The sequence below is a fragment of the Lepidothrix coronata genome, unplaced genomic scaffold, assembly GCF_001604755.1.
Source record: "Lepidothrix coronata isolate B3197 unplaced genomic scaffold, Lepidothrix_coronata-1.0 Scaffold12, whole genome shotgun sequence".
Lineage (NCBI taxonomy): Eukaryota > Metazoa > Chordata > Aves > Passeriformes > Pipridae > Lepidothrix > Lepidothrix coronata.
In genome coordinates, this window is record NW_016690192.1 from 3,107,655 (window position 1) to 3,123,072 (window position 15,418).

General features: G+C 40.9%; 1 protein-coding gene across 4 annotated transcripts in view; it reads right to left on the bottom strand.

Annotated features, from left to right (window-relative positions):
* GLIS1 (GLIS family zinc finger 1) overlaps window positions 1-15,418 on the bottom strand; it is a 204,542-nt gene that overhangs the window by 86,921 nt on the left and 102,203 nt on the right. For all 4 annotated transcript variants that reach the window (XM_017805331.1, XM_017805333.1, XM_017805330.1 and 1 more), the window contains 2 exons: window positions 14,714-14,912; window positions 7,435-8,536 (listed from right to left, as the gene is read on the bottom strand). In XM_017805331.1, the coding sequence (XP_017660820.1) occupies window positions 7,435-8,536; window positions 14,714-14,912 (1,301 nt within the window). The remainder of the gene's footprint in view (window positions 1-7,434; window positions 8,537-14,713; window positions 14,913-15,418) is intronic.

Here is a 15,418-nt window from a genome sequence, read left to right on the forward strand (position 1 = left end):
AGGAGGCTCAGTGAGAAAGAAACCTTGTCACACTTTTGCTACACGGGAAATGGTGAGCTACAGAAACCCGGAACAGTTACTGCAAACCCAGCACTTTGAGGACGTAAAGCCTTTCCCTTTTTGCTCTTCAGATGTGATTATTTGATAAAATCCATTGATCTGCACGGCTGAGAAAGTGATCTTGTGGTGCAGCTGGAATAAATTGGGAGTTAGGAGGCTGTTTGCAAGATATCTTCAAAAGGTGATGCCCCATGAGAGGTTTATAGGTCTGTGCTGAGACTGAAGTTTGAATAAATCTACACGTGGAGATTCATCCAGAGCCAGGCCACGGCAGAGCTGGAAATAATTCTGAGTGTCTTAAAATGAGAAAGAAACTTGTTGAGTTTTGTGGGATAAGAGAATAAAGATAAAAACATGGTATCGAGATGTTGTTTTTGTGTGCAAACTGGGCAAAGGGAAGGGAAAGGAGCCTAGAAGAAATTTTCCAAAAAAAGACCTGGGAGACATGCCTAGAACTTTGTCTGGCAGCCAGGCATTGTAGGTCACAACTAATAAATTTCACTTTTTGAAGCTGGGCATACTGCAGCCTATATTGTTTGACAAAGAACATGAATGACTTTGCTTGGCTTGGAGGAGTTCTGGTACAACTGCCTCTTCTGTGTTCCACAACAGGGCCAAGCAGCACAGTCCCCACTTCTAATACAGAAGTGTTCCCTCCCTTTATGAAGTTCTCTGTCAATCAGATCACTGCCAGGTACTTTTCAAAAGCTCAATGTTTAGGATTCTGACAAATATCTGAGGCTTTGTGGGAAAATGGATCATTTTCTTTGTATTTAAATCAGGTCACAGTTGAAATTGTGGTAAAAAAATATGTATTTCAGTAGCCAAATCAAAACACTGAAGAATGAAGAGAAGATAAATCAGTCTAGGATGAGCTGAAATATAATTGTTTGGAGGACTGCACTAACAAAATAAAACCACTGAATAAATCAAATGAGGAAAGCTTTTAAACAACCAAAAAAAAGTGTCTTTTTAACACTTTTTCATTCTGAAATGGAAAGTAGTACACTGCTTAGAAAATGCCAACAGTAATAAAATCATCCAGTCCTGCTCACCGTCCCTCCATCATTCTGTTTTCCAAATTGAAGGTGACCCCCATTCACTAACAGTTTTCTTCTCAAAGCTCTACTGTGATACTACTGGTTTGAAAAAACTGGTGGAATACCTTGCAGAATTTTTAACACAAAGCATGGAAATGAATATCTATCCTTTTGTCACAAAGCTATCTGTTCCCTAAACCACTGCCTGCTTAGTCCTATCACCTTACCTTCAGTAGACACCACGTATTGTTAGTGGAAATTATCCAACACTGTGACAACCATAATAGTGGCAATTAATTACATTATATCCTATGGCAGGGAGTTTCATAGGGTGAGTGCTCACTAGGTTGTGGTGATAATATTGTTTATATCTCACTTTTTTTCTTATTTAAAAGACTGAATGAACAGCAATACCTACACACTGTCACCAGATCTGTATAAATATATCAGGAAAGCTTCAGGAATAGTATGCTTTAACCAGGTCCCAAATTACTTATTAATTTATCAAGTCAAATAAAATAAAATCTTGTGGAACTAAATGTTCTTGTAGGATAAAGGAAGTATGTATCTGAAAGCCCCCTCCATGAAATTTTCATGTTATACCTCTCACTATCATATTCCATTTATCAGATCTCTTCAGTGTCCTGCATAACATTTTTAAGGCACAAAACTGAACTTGAAAACCATTCTGGGTGCTGGCAGCAACAACTGGAATTTACTTGATTTTAATTTATTTAGATTTATGCAAACAAAGAAACCTGAAAGCCTGCCAGCCACACCTAATTCATATCAAACTGCTGGACAGTAACAAAAAAGGCAGCCAGCCCAGTTTGGTCAGAGCACAATTTCATCTGGGCCAGCATCCTACACCATTTTTCTATTAGCCTGATAAAGCAGATGCATCTCACAAAATGTGCTGAAGGATCAGCAATCCTGGGACTGAACTGGGAGGTTGATAATCCCTCAGGAAAAACCCTGGCAGCTCCCCCCTCTGCATCTCAGCTCCAGAAGGCAGGTCCCAAGCCCCTAAAGGTTGTGTCGGACCATTGCACTGTACTTCTCATTTTCATATCTGTCCTAATGCACTGAAACGTGGGACAGTCACACTCACAAGACAATCTGGGCCCGGAAATTTCTACTGCTTTTGCTCTGTAAGATCTGCCAGTGTGGAGTTCTTTGTGGACAGACAAGAGTTCAAATTCACCAGGTGGTTGGGCATGAGGTGACATGGAGCCAGGACTAAAGCCCGCTGCCAGCCTGCCCTCCAGGGCTGGGGCAGGTTTAAACCCATTTGTACTGTCCTGGAATCTGCAGTGGGCTTTGTAAACAAACAAACATTGTACTTCCACAAAACCACTGCTGTCTACTCCTCTAATCAGAGTGTTTTTAATGCTGCGGTTCCTTGACAGTATCGGGAAATGCCATCAGAGACCTAATAAAAAGAGAGATCTCTGGTGAGGCAGCTTTGATAAAATGGATGTTTCCTACTATTGACTTCAAAGGAAAGAAAGTGAGCCTAATATTATTGTTGTTTTTTTAAAGCACTCCTTTGGCATCAGTGCATGACACCCTCCATTCCAAAAGCCAAAAATACTTTCCAGACTTCAACAACATTCCCTCGACTCAGGCATGGAAACTCATTGTTTAGGTGAAGTAACTCAAAAGCGTGTAAGCTGGTGCATGCAGATCTATTTTCCTCACAGATGCAGAGCTGTCCTTCAGATTCATCTGTGGCTGTAGCCCGTAGAGATCTCATTTCTCACCATGCATTGCCAGACACTCACTCCCTGTGGATCATAGACAGCATCATACTCACTATCTACTGAGAACGGAGATTCCGTGCTGGTTTCCTTAGGAACAGCAGCAATAATACTAATCTGCTCAACAGGCCCCTTCCTCCTGTACTGCCAATAACCAGGTTGCTGCCCATGAAGTGCTACGGATGCAGCTGAGCCTTCTGATGAAAGCTTGCACATGTCCATGACATGTCCAACCACCTGCCTCGTGCAGTAAAAATAACAGGGAGTTCAGCCCCAGCACTATCGTTTGTGTAATCTGTACAAAAATCTGCTTCATAGGTAAATTGCAAATGGTTAGTTTGTGTGATGTAGTGATTTGAACACAAGATCTGCACTGGAATGCTGGAATTACCTCAGGATGCCTTCAGGCAAGTTACTTATCTCCTCTGTCTCAATTTTCCCATGTTTAATGCAGTACCTATAGTGTCTCACCCTTAGGGATTCAAAAGAACTGAGTACAAACAGCACAGGTGCTGAATTTCACTTTGCACAATAGAGCACCCAAATCAATCCATTGAGACTCCTCCCAAACTGAGTATTTTGCATATATACATGAAAAAAAATTCTGCTTTGAAGTCTTACCCATCCAGACAAGCATGTAATGTGACAGACAAGTCTGGAACATTTTCCTTGAAATACATGAAGTAGAGACATTAATATTATCCCTATCCAGCTCCTTTCATGGGTATCACACACATTAGGATTCCCGATTTCTATAAAGACTAATTGCATATGTAGAAATTACGTAAAGACAAATACACCTACCTTGATCCTCTCTGTGGAGGCCCCTGAGCACATACACACGCAGTGATGGGAACATAGTTTTCTACTCTTTATGGAGCCACAAGAGTGCAAAAGGGTAAACTAATAAGCCAAGAACAGATTTGTCCAAATCAAACAACTCTAGACAACTAAATGAGCAGCTCTATATTTACATTTGCAAGCAGCGGTTTAAACCAAGGATGTAATATCTGGAGATCAGCACGGTTCTACTCACCAAAGTACTCGAAGAACTGAAAGGCAGCAAAAGATGCAGCTATGAGAAACCTTTTCTTTCTTTTTTTTTTTTTTAAATAAAAACCATTTAAGCTTGCTAATTTTTGCTGTCTCAGACAATCAAAATTCCAATTGTCTGGGACATCAAATCTAAAAAAGCATGAAATTAATCTTCAGAAGTTAAAGTCTTAAAGGCATTGCATCATTATTTTTGTTGGATATATTTTTGATTATAATGCAGATGAACCCCAAATTTAATAAAACTAAAATAACATGAGTTAAGTATGAAACATAACAGGATATTGCAAAGAGATTAGGTAGTTTCCTTTAGACTACTTGCAGAGCCCAAGGAAAAACCAAACTGAGGGACACAATGACGAGAAGGCACTGCTTAATTACAATATTTAACGGAATATGAAAACAGAATACTCCTAGTACCGGTTTTGGCAATGAAACACAGTGAGCAGAATATGGACCCAAAACATCAGTAGTGCTCTGCACCAGACCCTGTTTAGCCTGTCGACTGTCTGTAGTAGAGAAAGAAGCAGGCTTGCTAAATTCAAACCAGCTGCAACGATGAGAGTGTTACAGTTGGACTGAAGGAAGCTTACCTCATGAAAGTATTGTGGAAACTGCTGTTGGAAAGATAATAAAAGGATTAACTGCAGTTTTAGTGAACCATTTACTTTTCAATCAAAATGTCTCATGTATTTCCTGTTCTCAAGTAGCTTGAATTCCAAAATTCCTTTGTCTATTACAGTACATAGTAGCAAAGCCTGTCATAAGAAATTAATAATTTTACATGGAGAAGTACTTTTATGTATGAGGGAGGGGTGCTGCTCGCTGTTAGCTTCTCCTGAGCAGTCAATACCTAGTCAGGCAGTAATCTTACAGAGAGGAACAAAATCAAGGGCTTAAAAAGGAAGTACAATGGGTAATTGTGAACAGCGAAAGAAAATCTCCACTACAAATACCAAGAGATGTAAAGTTACTTTAACAGAGCTACAGCAAAAACGAAACAAAATCTCAGACCTCTATAGACAGAGAATGAATTGCCTTCTTAATTTGCAGGAATAACAGCACAATTATTACCACATCAAAAGAAAAGCCATCATTTAAAATGACATGACATCACTGCACAATGCAACACTGCACAGCAACCCTTGTTTAAAGCAGAATGGAATTTGCTGGGCAAATAATCCCCACTTGATATTAATAACTACAGGGAGCTGTGCTGCAGCTTTGGATCTTGCCTCTGCTAGATCAAGGTCTTTCCAGGGTAGAAAACTGAATTTGCAAAGAAGACACGTTTTTCGTGTGCTCTGTTGGATCCACTTTACTCCACGCAGGATTCCAGACTGTAACATTTAACGTATCATACCTCTGCTGACAGTGGAAGGCTCTTATTCTGGGAATAGGAGAGTTAACTCCAAGTTGGGCCAATGGAAAACTCTTACTTCTGATTGGGCCATTCCATGTATGGGAACAACTACAGTATCTGCTCCAATAAAACAGATCTTTATACACTTACATGCCAAGGCTAAATACACATGCCATAAAGGCTGTTTGCAACATCAGATGCAAAGGTTTTTCCAACTTATTCACAATGTTAAACCTTGAGATGTTATCAAAAGCTGGTACTTTAATGCAGATGAAAATGATGGAAAGTAAGAAATTTTTAGCATTTGCTAAGATATCACATGATTTAATGTCTCAGATTTACTGAGTCTTCTGCAGGAATGGGAATGTAACATTAGAATTCTGCTATACAATACCTGTCAAATACGCATTTTGCAGGAAAAGAGAAAGGTTCCCTCACCCACAGAGTCTACTAAATCTTTCAGCATCACAGGAAAGCTAATCAGCGCTTCACATTTTAAGTATTTCTTCTTAAAAGTGTGAAATAAAAGTAGGAAGAAGACGGATCTTGCTCCAGATCAAAAAAAAAAACCCAAAGTAGGCTAAAATAAAATGTCTAAGTATGCTTTCACATCTTACTTACCTATACTTTTCTGTTTACAAAGAAGAAACTTGTATTATCCTTTGATGATTTATCACTTAATAAAAGCTATACATGGGAAGTTAAATTCATTCCTACATTTACAAAATGCGAGTGAGCTACTTCTGGAAACAAACAAGTTGATTCTTCCTCTCAAAGGAAAAAGAAACAAGGAAATCTTAGAGTGTTTCTGTTTTATCTTGGACAACTTGAAGGTATTCGCTAAGTATCTGCACTGTTGCCAGTATTATTTTAGGAATACCCACTCAACAGTGCAGACATTAAGATAATGTTTTTCATTTACCCGATGGAAATAAAGAGATAACCAGGACGATCATCTACAGAGAAAAGTTTTCTCTGCAAAACAATATGTTGTTTTCTTCCTTCTCCCTTCCATAACTGTCGCAGGCCTGCAAGTTTTTTTCTTGAACAAACTAAAAAAAAAGTAAGCTTTTTCTATAAACATTCTTTCCTATTCCTCCATAGAAAGCTACAGCTTGCCATGGAAAAGTCTGTCATGATCTAACTTTCTTACATGCATTTTCCATTCTATCATGCTCTGATCAAAACAATAAAATAGACATATAGACGAAAATTCTGCCTATCAGGAACCACAACCTGCTGCTATAATAGTTCCCTTTGTCTGTACTTATTTGTGTGTGTGTGTGTCTGTGTGTGTGTGTATAACACCCACACGCATGTGGGTGTTACAAATAAGACTTTCCAAATTTCATGGCCCAATTTGGAAGCTTATGTCAAACTTGTTTTGCTTCATCTGTTTCAGTCAGGGTCTTATATCATTGTTGTTTCAAACATGTGGAAAGCTTAATGGAAGTCATTAACTTTTATTTTAGTTTGGCCATATTGTCATCATGGTGGGCAGATGCAGAGATGGTGTTATTCCCAAGATCCTCTTTTTGGAACACTGCTGTTGTTTACATCTTCTTGATCAGAAGAGAACAATGGTTTTTACTTATTTTTAAAGCTCTGTTTTGCAAATTAAAAAAGCCCCTAACAACCTTTGAAAACGTAATTAAACATATTCTTTTTATTTTTTTAGCTGTTTAAAATCCTTTAACAAGTTTCTTTTTTTTCTTCTAAACTACCATTTGAAACTTTTGCACTCACAACTCTATGGGTTATTGTTCAGCTGAAGGAATGAAAAGAATTTCATTAGATGTGTTTTATGTTTCTTGATTAAAAATGTCACCCGAGGCTCAGTGACTTTGTTTTACGTTAAATGACGGCTGCGTGCTTTGATCATCACTTTATTAGTGCTTTAATGAATATTAAAAAAACAAAGCACTGTATTAAACTTTAAGCTCTCATATAAGGAAACTGAATCCCTTTTCCAAGAACTACAGTATTTCTTACTCAATCATTTCCTTCTAGATTAAGGTTTTCTCCAATTCCCCTTTAGCCTGCTGCAGACTAAGTTACAGGAAAGCACAACAATTATATTGGAATAAGATCGAAGAGAGAGCAAGAGCGAGAGCAGAGCAGTTATGTTTCTATTCAAACAAATATAATCCAGACTTACCATGCACTTGTTTGGTTTTTCTCCAGAATGAACCCTCATATGAATCAGCAGTTTGTAACGAGCATTGAAGGGTTTATAGCGGCGGACACAGCCTGCCCAGAAGCAAGTGAAGTCCTCTCCTTTCCGCTGGTCAATGTGAGTCTTTTCTATGTGTCTGACCAGTTCGTCTTGTTGGTCATAAGTGGCACTGCAGTCAATCCACTGACAGACCTGTTTGCCACTGCTCAGGTCCTGTTCATCCCCGTCACTGGGCTGCAGGGACTTTGGAGACATGGAGGCGTTTAAGTGAGGCAGAGTCCCTTGGGTCTGGCTTAGCTGCTGGTGGAGGTGGTAAGGGGGAGGCAGCCCCTGGTGATGGCGAAAAAGATCAGCACTGGAGGAATAATCGTCAGCTGGTTCTTGTTTTAAGAAACTCACCTTCTGGGTGCCGTGCGAGGTGTTCTGGTGAGCAATGCCAGTACCATTCATCATAAGGCTGAGGCTTCCATTCTCCTCCACTTGCTGCATTTGTATCTGCTCACAGTCACCTCTGTCACAGTCAGCGGAAAGAGGTACAAGACATGCTGGAGGGGAGGGAATACTGCAAGGGTTTCCAGGCTGAGAGCAAGATTGGGGCTGAGAGGATTTTTGAGCACTGTGATGACTGATCTCCACAGGATGAGAGGAAATGCCAGCTGCATTAGTTCGCAGCCCATTCACACAGGTGACCAGTGACGTCTGCGATGTGCGGATGATCGCGGTAATATCGATTCCTTCGGCTGAAGACGGCACAACAGAGATGCATCTCTTCTTCAGGTTGCTTGTTTGTAGCCTAGCTGAGTGCTGAGGGGTGCCAAGTGACAAAGGACTCAGGGAGGAGCTGTGTTCATTATTAAACAAGTAGGATGAAAGTGAATTTGTAAAGCTATTATTCATTAGGTCTAGTTCAGGATGCAGACTACCGGAGGCTCTCAGCTCCATCCCCTCCGTAATCCTCCTATGTGTGGAAGCCTCAGATAGAACCTTATAATCACTCGGGCATTCTTGTTTAATGTGCTGAGCCGGGTGACTTCCATTCAGGCATGGAGCAGCAGAATCTACTGAGTCTTGAAACCTGGGTGACCTGTAATACAGTTTTCATTAAGCATCACTAACTACCACAGGATTTATGATTTTTGTACAAGATACAACACTTGTTAAGCCCTGGAGAATGGAAGCGTTTGCTCTCTGCTGAATGTTGCCTGTCTAATGCAGCAATTACACCAAAAAAAAATCTGCAATGCTTCCCCTACAACCTGTGTAAAGTCAGCATCATTTTACACGGGATTAATTTTACGCAATGGGTTACACACGGAACAGACAATCTCCCCTCCACTGCTACAGGCAGTTCATCAATCACAATCTAGGCTTTCAATGCATAATAGATCGAGCAAAACAATAGCTGAGAATGAAGTTTGAGAGCTTTGGGCATTTTTGAATTATTCAAATATCAGCATTTTCCTCAGAGCACACTGGGAAAATGCCTTGGCATTCTTGTTCACACGAATCAAAAAAGGCTGGCTGAGCTACGCTTACATGTCCGAGACAGGCTTTCCTTCACTAGACTAAAACAGGAGCAAGATCAGTGGGGAAAAAAGGAAGACAAAGAAAGAACTGCTCAATTTCAACCAGCGGTTCAGAATCAATGAGATATCAGCTGAGTATTTACATTCACAAAATACAAAGTACACAGTCGGTAGATTTAAATTGGCAGCCTGTGCACTCCCATTTCTATTTTTCATAATGAAATGTGCATGGGTCTGTAAATCAAAGTAAGATTGCTCTGCAAAAGCGATTTTTCATCTTTCCTGATGTGTGCTGAATCCATTCATTCAGGAAGCAGAATCTTGAGAAATGCCACATAGACTTTTCAAAAAAACACTGCATTAGGAAACAGCTCCTCCTAACATTTTCTTCCAAGCAGTTAGCAACTGGTTTATGGCTTAAAATAAAACATTTTATCTCAGCTATAAACATTTACTGTGGATGATCCAACTGTGTGATTTTTCTTAGGACCAGAGGGTGTTCCTTACATATCCCTAAAGCACGGGAGGGTTTAACCTATGGCTTCACTGTGCAGCGATGTGCCAGACTCAGAAGAGGAAACAGTACATCTGTGTGCAGGAAAGCTGTACCTGAGCTAATAAACCCTCCAGAGAAGTGCCCCATGGCTCTTAGGCTGACATGTTCCACTTAAATGAATTTCATGCTTTTCTGATGCTAGCACCACAAAAGCTGGAAAAAACCCAACCATTTGGCAACTTGTGTGTGACACCACAGCTAAGGCAGATCTGACACATTTTAAAGCATGAAACACATATGCATAAGGTATTTTGGACATAAACATATATTAAACTGTGAAGCTGCTGAATAAACTGCATTTATTTTATACCTTAGATGACTTTATCACTATTATCCACCACTAACATTAAAATGGGAAGCTGCGACAACTTCTACAACTTCCCTGGTAACAGCTCTCAGAGAACGAGCAATTAAAAAAAAAAACATAACACCAATATAAAGCTTCAAAAATACTTCCTTCCCATGAAATTAAGGTTGTCAAAAAATTACACCTGTTCGAGGCACACAACTGGCAACACTGCATTCACTAGTGACAGGTTTCTAAGCTCCAACAGTTTGCAGGCAATAGGGCTTGATATTAAAAAACCCTTTAAGATCATGAGAGAAGTGAAATTCCCCACCATTCACTGATATAGAACAATCAGATCTTGCATTTGCCACCAGAAATTTCAAAAGAGTATATTTAAACATTTTAGAGGTTTCTATAAACCATTACTTATAATTTCTCCCTTTAGGTTTGCACAGTTGGTCTCAGGGTAAACTTAAAGCACCTGTTTTTGCAGATGGTAGATTTATATTAAAAAAAACCCCAAGCCCAACAGTATTCATACATTATTTTTTAACATTTACAGAACCATATGTCTGTAAAATATGTGGCATAAGTATACTTTTATGGCACATGTTTGGGAAACCCTGCTCTGCTTGCTCAGTAAAAAGCATGGTGTTTTAAACTCATTCTGAGAAAGGCTTTACACATGCCATGCCAGGCACAGTATTTCCTATTACTTAGTTTCTGCTGTACAAAAACTCTTCTAAATAATTCAGTTTGTATCATAGTTTAGTGGTCCCAAAGCCTCAGGCTAAAGTAAACACAACACATTTCCTACATCACATAAAGCTAACCCAAGCCTTACATTTCAGCCTGTGATAATTGGTGTCATATTATTAAGCTTTATGTAAAGCTCCCATCTTGCCAGAAATCCACATGAGGAGTTTGGCTTTTGCCTAAGCTGGAGTCAGTGCAGAGTACCTGCAGGATGGATACAAACATCCCTATCCTGAGAAATACTAGCTTCCCAAAACTCTCAGGAACATCCATCTGCATTTCCAGCAGAGGAGTTTACTCAGTCAGGACTGTATTGCTGTGATGCTGCCATGTAGAATATGAGACACACAAGAGAGGAGTTTTGAACCAAAAGGCAAGTTGGAATACCTTATTTCAAAAGCAATGATGGCACTGAATTCATACTTCCCATTGCCACAGCCATGTCTTATCCATGCTCTGCCTACAAAATGATAAGCACAGGCTGCTTGTGCAGATCAGAAGCAAGTCCTTTCCAGGGACTGCAGTTTTCTCTGTAGCACTATATACTTATATACACTATATATCCCATGTTAGTTAGCTCTGCTGGGAGGATCTAACATTTCTTCAATCTCCTGATGTTTTGAGCGCTGGGCTACTTAATGCTGAGGTTGCATTAATGCACAGTTCCTGTATGACTGGCAGAATTTTGCCATCACTATTCTAGGGAAAGCCCTGCTCATTCCTCCCAGACCTGAAAGGGTTGGAGGAAGAAGGTGCAAAGAAACAAAACTAATGCAGGAGCAACATAAGGTGTCTGGCATCCAACTTGCTGGGTGGGTCCTCTTTTACCCATTGACTATTTGCTCCTGCAAAGGCATCTTGCTGTCACAGCCAGGGATCAGATTCCAGGCCTGGTACCCACAGGCTGTGCTGGCCCTAAGGATTTCATGATCTCTGGACAGCAGCCAAATATAAATGTCTACGAAATAAACAGCCAAGATGAGGGGACGAAGTAGAGCGGGACAGTGTAAGGAGCACCGTGTGGACACATGGATCAGCACGAGCAGCTTTGGGGGGCTTCCAAATGGGCAATCCTGGAAGGGAGTGGAGTCAGCAGAATACACCCCACAAGCCTCTCTTCATGGGGAGCATCCATGCACCAGGGATGGACAGTCCGAGGGAAAAGAATTGCTGCTGAAGCACATGAAAGCTGAGTGTAAGGCCTTTGAAGAGTAACAGCAGCCTCTCAGAGGATACTAAGGCAGTGTTTCCAAAGAGACTCCCTTACGTGGTAATTGGAGCCAGAGCACGAGGCCAGTAGCACCACGCCAGAAGCGCTGCAGTTCCCAACTGCCCTCAGAGGAAAAGATGACTGTATCTGAAATCTCCGGATTATTTACAAAACATACATGCCTTCCATTGCCACTGTAAATGTGTGCTCGGTGATAACTGACAGTTTTAAGAAGCTGGAGGGGATTGTTCTGCTGCACATCCAGGGACCCCGTGCAACACTATCCGAGTGCTCTGATGTCTTCCCTGGGTTTTACATGCGAGCACTGAGCACCGTGTGGGAGGGTTTGCCGCGTCTGATAATGGCTTATTTGACAAAGGGCCAACATTAGCTGTGTGCTGACTCCAGTTGTGGTGAGGAAGGTATTGGGACTTTTCCAGTCCCACACGCATTGCATTCACAGATAGAATGTAGCAGCAATTAGGCTGCAGAACTTAGAAGTTATTAACTGAGTGGGGAAAAGGGGCCAGGAAGAAGAAGGATCATGATTCTTGGACTACGGCAGTCATCCCTAGAATACAGTTTTCAAGAGAAAGCAATTCAGGGAGAAGCTGAAGGGGATAACAAGTTTCAGTGCATTGAGGGGAAAAAAGGACAATCACAACTCCAAACCCTGAGGGAGACTTTTGATTTCTAGGGGAGGTGCTCTCTGGTTTGTTTGGCTTTTCCCTGACATTCCATATCCTAGAAACACAAAGCTGTTCAAAGCTCAACCCAGAGAGACTGTTTGAATTTGTATCTCCCTTTATTTCTGTGCTGGTCACTAGAACTGGGCAGAACAACCAAAGAGAGTTTGCCCTGACTTCTGTGTGCTCCAATATCTGACAATTCCAGCCCTACTTCTCTATTTTCTAATGAAGGCTGAGATGGGGGGTGAGGGGGGTGCAGAGCACTCCTGGCTCCCACTAATTTCAGTGCTGGGCATTTACCCCCACCTCAGTTATGTTCTCCTGTTTTCAGATCTTCAGGAAAGACCATCTTTTCTGTTACTTGTTTGTAAAGAACCTTTAGTGTCACAAACACCACGAACAGAAATCATCCCAAATGCTTCTCTCAAATGCCAGAGTTCTGGCTCTGAACCACGTGTCTCACAAGCAGCACAGTGCTATAATGAGACACCGTGTCTAGGAGGTCCACAGAGCAGAGCTGGGCACTGGCTTCACCTTGTAAATCCCATGCTGACAAAATCAGTACTAGCCAGGTGGACACACAAGCAAGAGCATGATCAGTGGGACACAAAACCAAACCTGTAATGGAGTAGAAGGGTCCTTCAAGATACTCTCCATACATTTCCAAACTTAGAAGCAGCGGAGCTTCAAGGCTTTAGACCATGCCACAAGGCAAAGGAGAGGGAATCAGGCCTATAACCCACTGCTTTCTCATGTTATGCAACAGACAATCCTTTATGTTGCTCTGGGAATCCTCTTCCAAATGGGGGCTGGAAGGGGTTCATATTTCTGAGGGTGGGTACTGTGATGCCAGGTATGCAGGTGTCTGTCATTTCCTCATTATAAATTTTACAAAAAGGTTCAGAAAGATCTAAGCAGAGCACTCTCTTCCTCCTTTTGTTTGCTCCTGCCCTAATTATCTTTGTTTCATAATTGTCCTCACTGACAGAATTAAAAAAAGGTTGATAATTGCCAGTCCCACATTGAGCCATAAAGAAGCCAGGAGGGAGCAGATTTACATCCAGCTGCAAATGCATCTACAAATCTTTGCAGCAATACTGGAATATTTTGTTATGTGGCATGGATATTATTTGTCCTTTTTAAACAAACAAACAAACATACAAAAAACTCTTTCCACTTGCTTGTCATGTTACTTTGCCTCCTTCTCCTGAAAACACAGATGTTCTTACCCCACCAGTAAATGGAAAAGGGGAAACAAGACATAAATATGTATAATAAAATCAGAAACAGTCGGATTTTCAAGACCAAGCTGTAGGCCGTATTTCCTCTTGCTGTAGCTATGGAAATTTGGGCTTGATAGTTCCACGCACATAGTGCCAGTTATTCCAAGTACCTAAGATAAAGGCTGCAACTTTACTGAGGTTTCTCTTTTCTACAGCTCTTCAAAAAGGTCAAGATTATTCCATATTATATCCCCTGCCAAAAAGCAGCATAATTAAAATAGATGGACAGATTTTAATTTGTAGCAGGCTTCTATTCACAATGGATGTCTGTTTAGGGTACTTGTTTAAAATCTGGTAATGTTAAATTTGTTACAACAACAAAAAAATAATGGAGTTCTGTGTTTTCATATAATTAATTTATAGCAAATGTTTAAATAGAGATTCTGTTCATAGCATATCCAACTACAGTGTATATATCAAAACCAGAGACCAAATTTTCACATTACGGCCTTAAAAGCAAATACCAAGGATGTGGCTGTATGGGAACACTGAAAATACTGAACACTGAAAAGGAGATGCTGTAGAAAGTAAAGTGGCATTGGCTTCCTGTACGTTTGATGGTGGCATGCCAAACTGCCACATGGGAGAGACTGCGTTGGGACCGAGTATCATCCCTGCCCTCCAGGCTGCAATTTGGAAACACCATGGCAATGGGGCGGAGGTACAGAGGAGGCAAGTCTGACCCTACTGAACCCTCTGAGGCAAAGTTCTCATCTACTTTTGAGCACCCTGGAAGAGCCCCCACAGAGAAGCTGTATTTAAACTTCAGTTCAGGGGCTGTGGCTGCACACACAGTGACTCCTCCGGCACTGAAGGACTTCCGAAACAAAGGGGAAGCCAATAACACACTTTCAAATGTAGCACCCACAGACGCTACTGGGAAACAGTTCCAACAAAGCAACTCTCCAGAAGAGCAAAGTGCATGAAGTGAAAGAAGTTGCAGCTTTGGTACCTCATATCCGAGTGTGCCAGGTTGAGCTGACCCACGTGCAGCAGCCTCTCCCGGGACAGGGGGTGCTCTCGCATGAGGGAGTTGCCTGTGTGGATGAACAGCCCTTGCCTGCAGACGGGCACTGAACTACTTGTCATCTCCATGTCCATCATGGTCTTCTTCTCGGAGATCAAATTGCAATGATTGTAGCCACCGTTCACTGTCAAAAAAATAAGTAAAATAAAAAACAATAAGCCTTTGACTAAGAACCCTCTACAATGACTACTACTTTGTACACTCGTTTTGGATTTCCTTGCAGAATTCTCATCAGTGACACGGCAGTGGAAATGAAGGGTTTCACAAGGAAGACAAAATTAATTGCAAAGCAATCTGGATCTGTGAACTATTGTTTATTTCTCATTTTAAGTTTTGTGGCTATTTCTACCTCAAAAGAGGTAACTTCCTTTCCTTCTTTGCATTTTTAGGGTAAAGCCTTGCCTGTTACATTTTGGAGAGGGATGTTTCAGAGTCCCTTTATTTCCAGGGAGAGGGACTCTCTGAAAACAGTGACGTAAGTCGAGTTTTTCTTTGCAGATAATTATCTCTGTGATTATGACTTTAGATGGGCATGTTTCTACTTTACTGTCAGGTCAACAGTGTGAAAAAATTTAAGTGGTTTTGTTTTAATTTATACATTTAACTGTATTTTCCAAGTAAGCTATTATT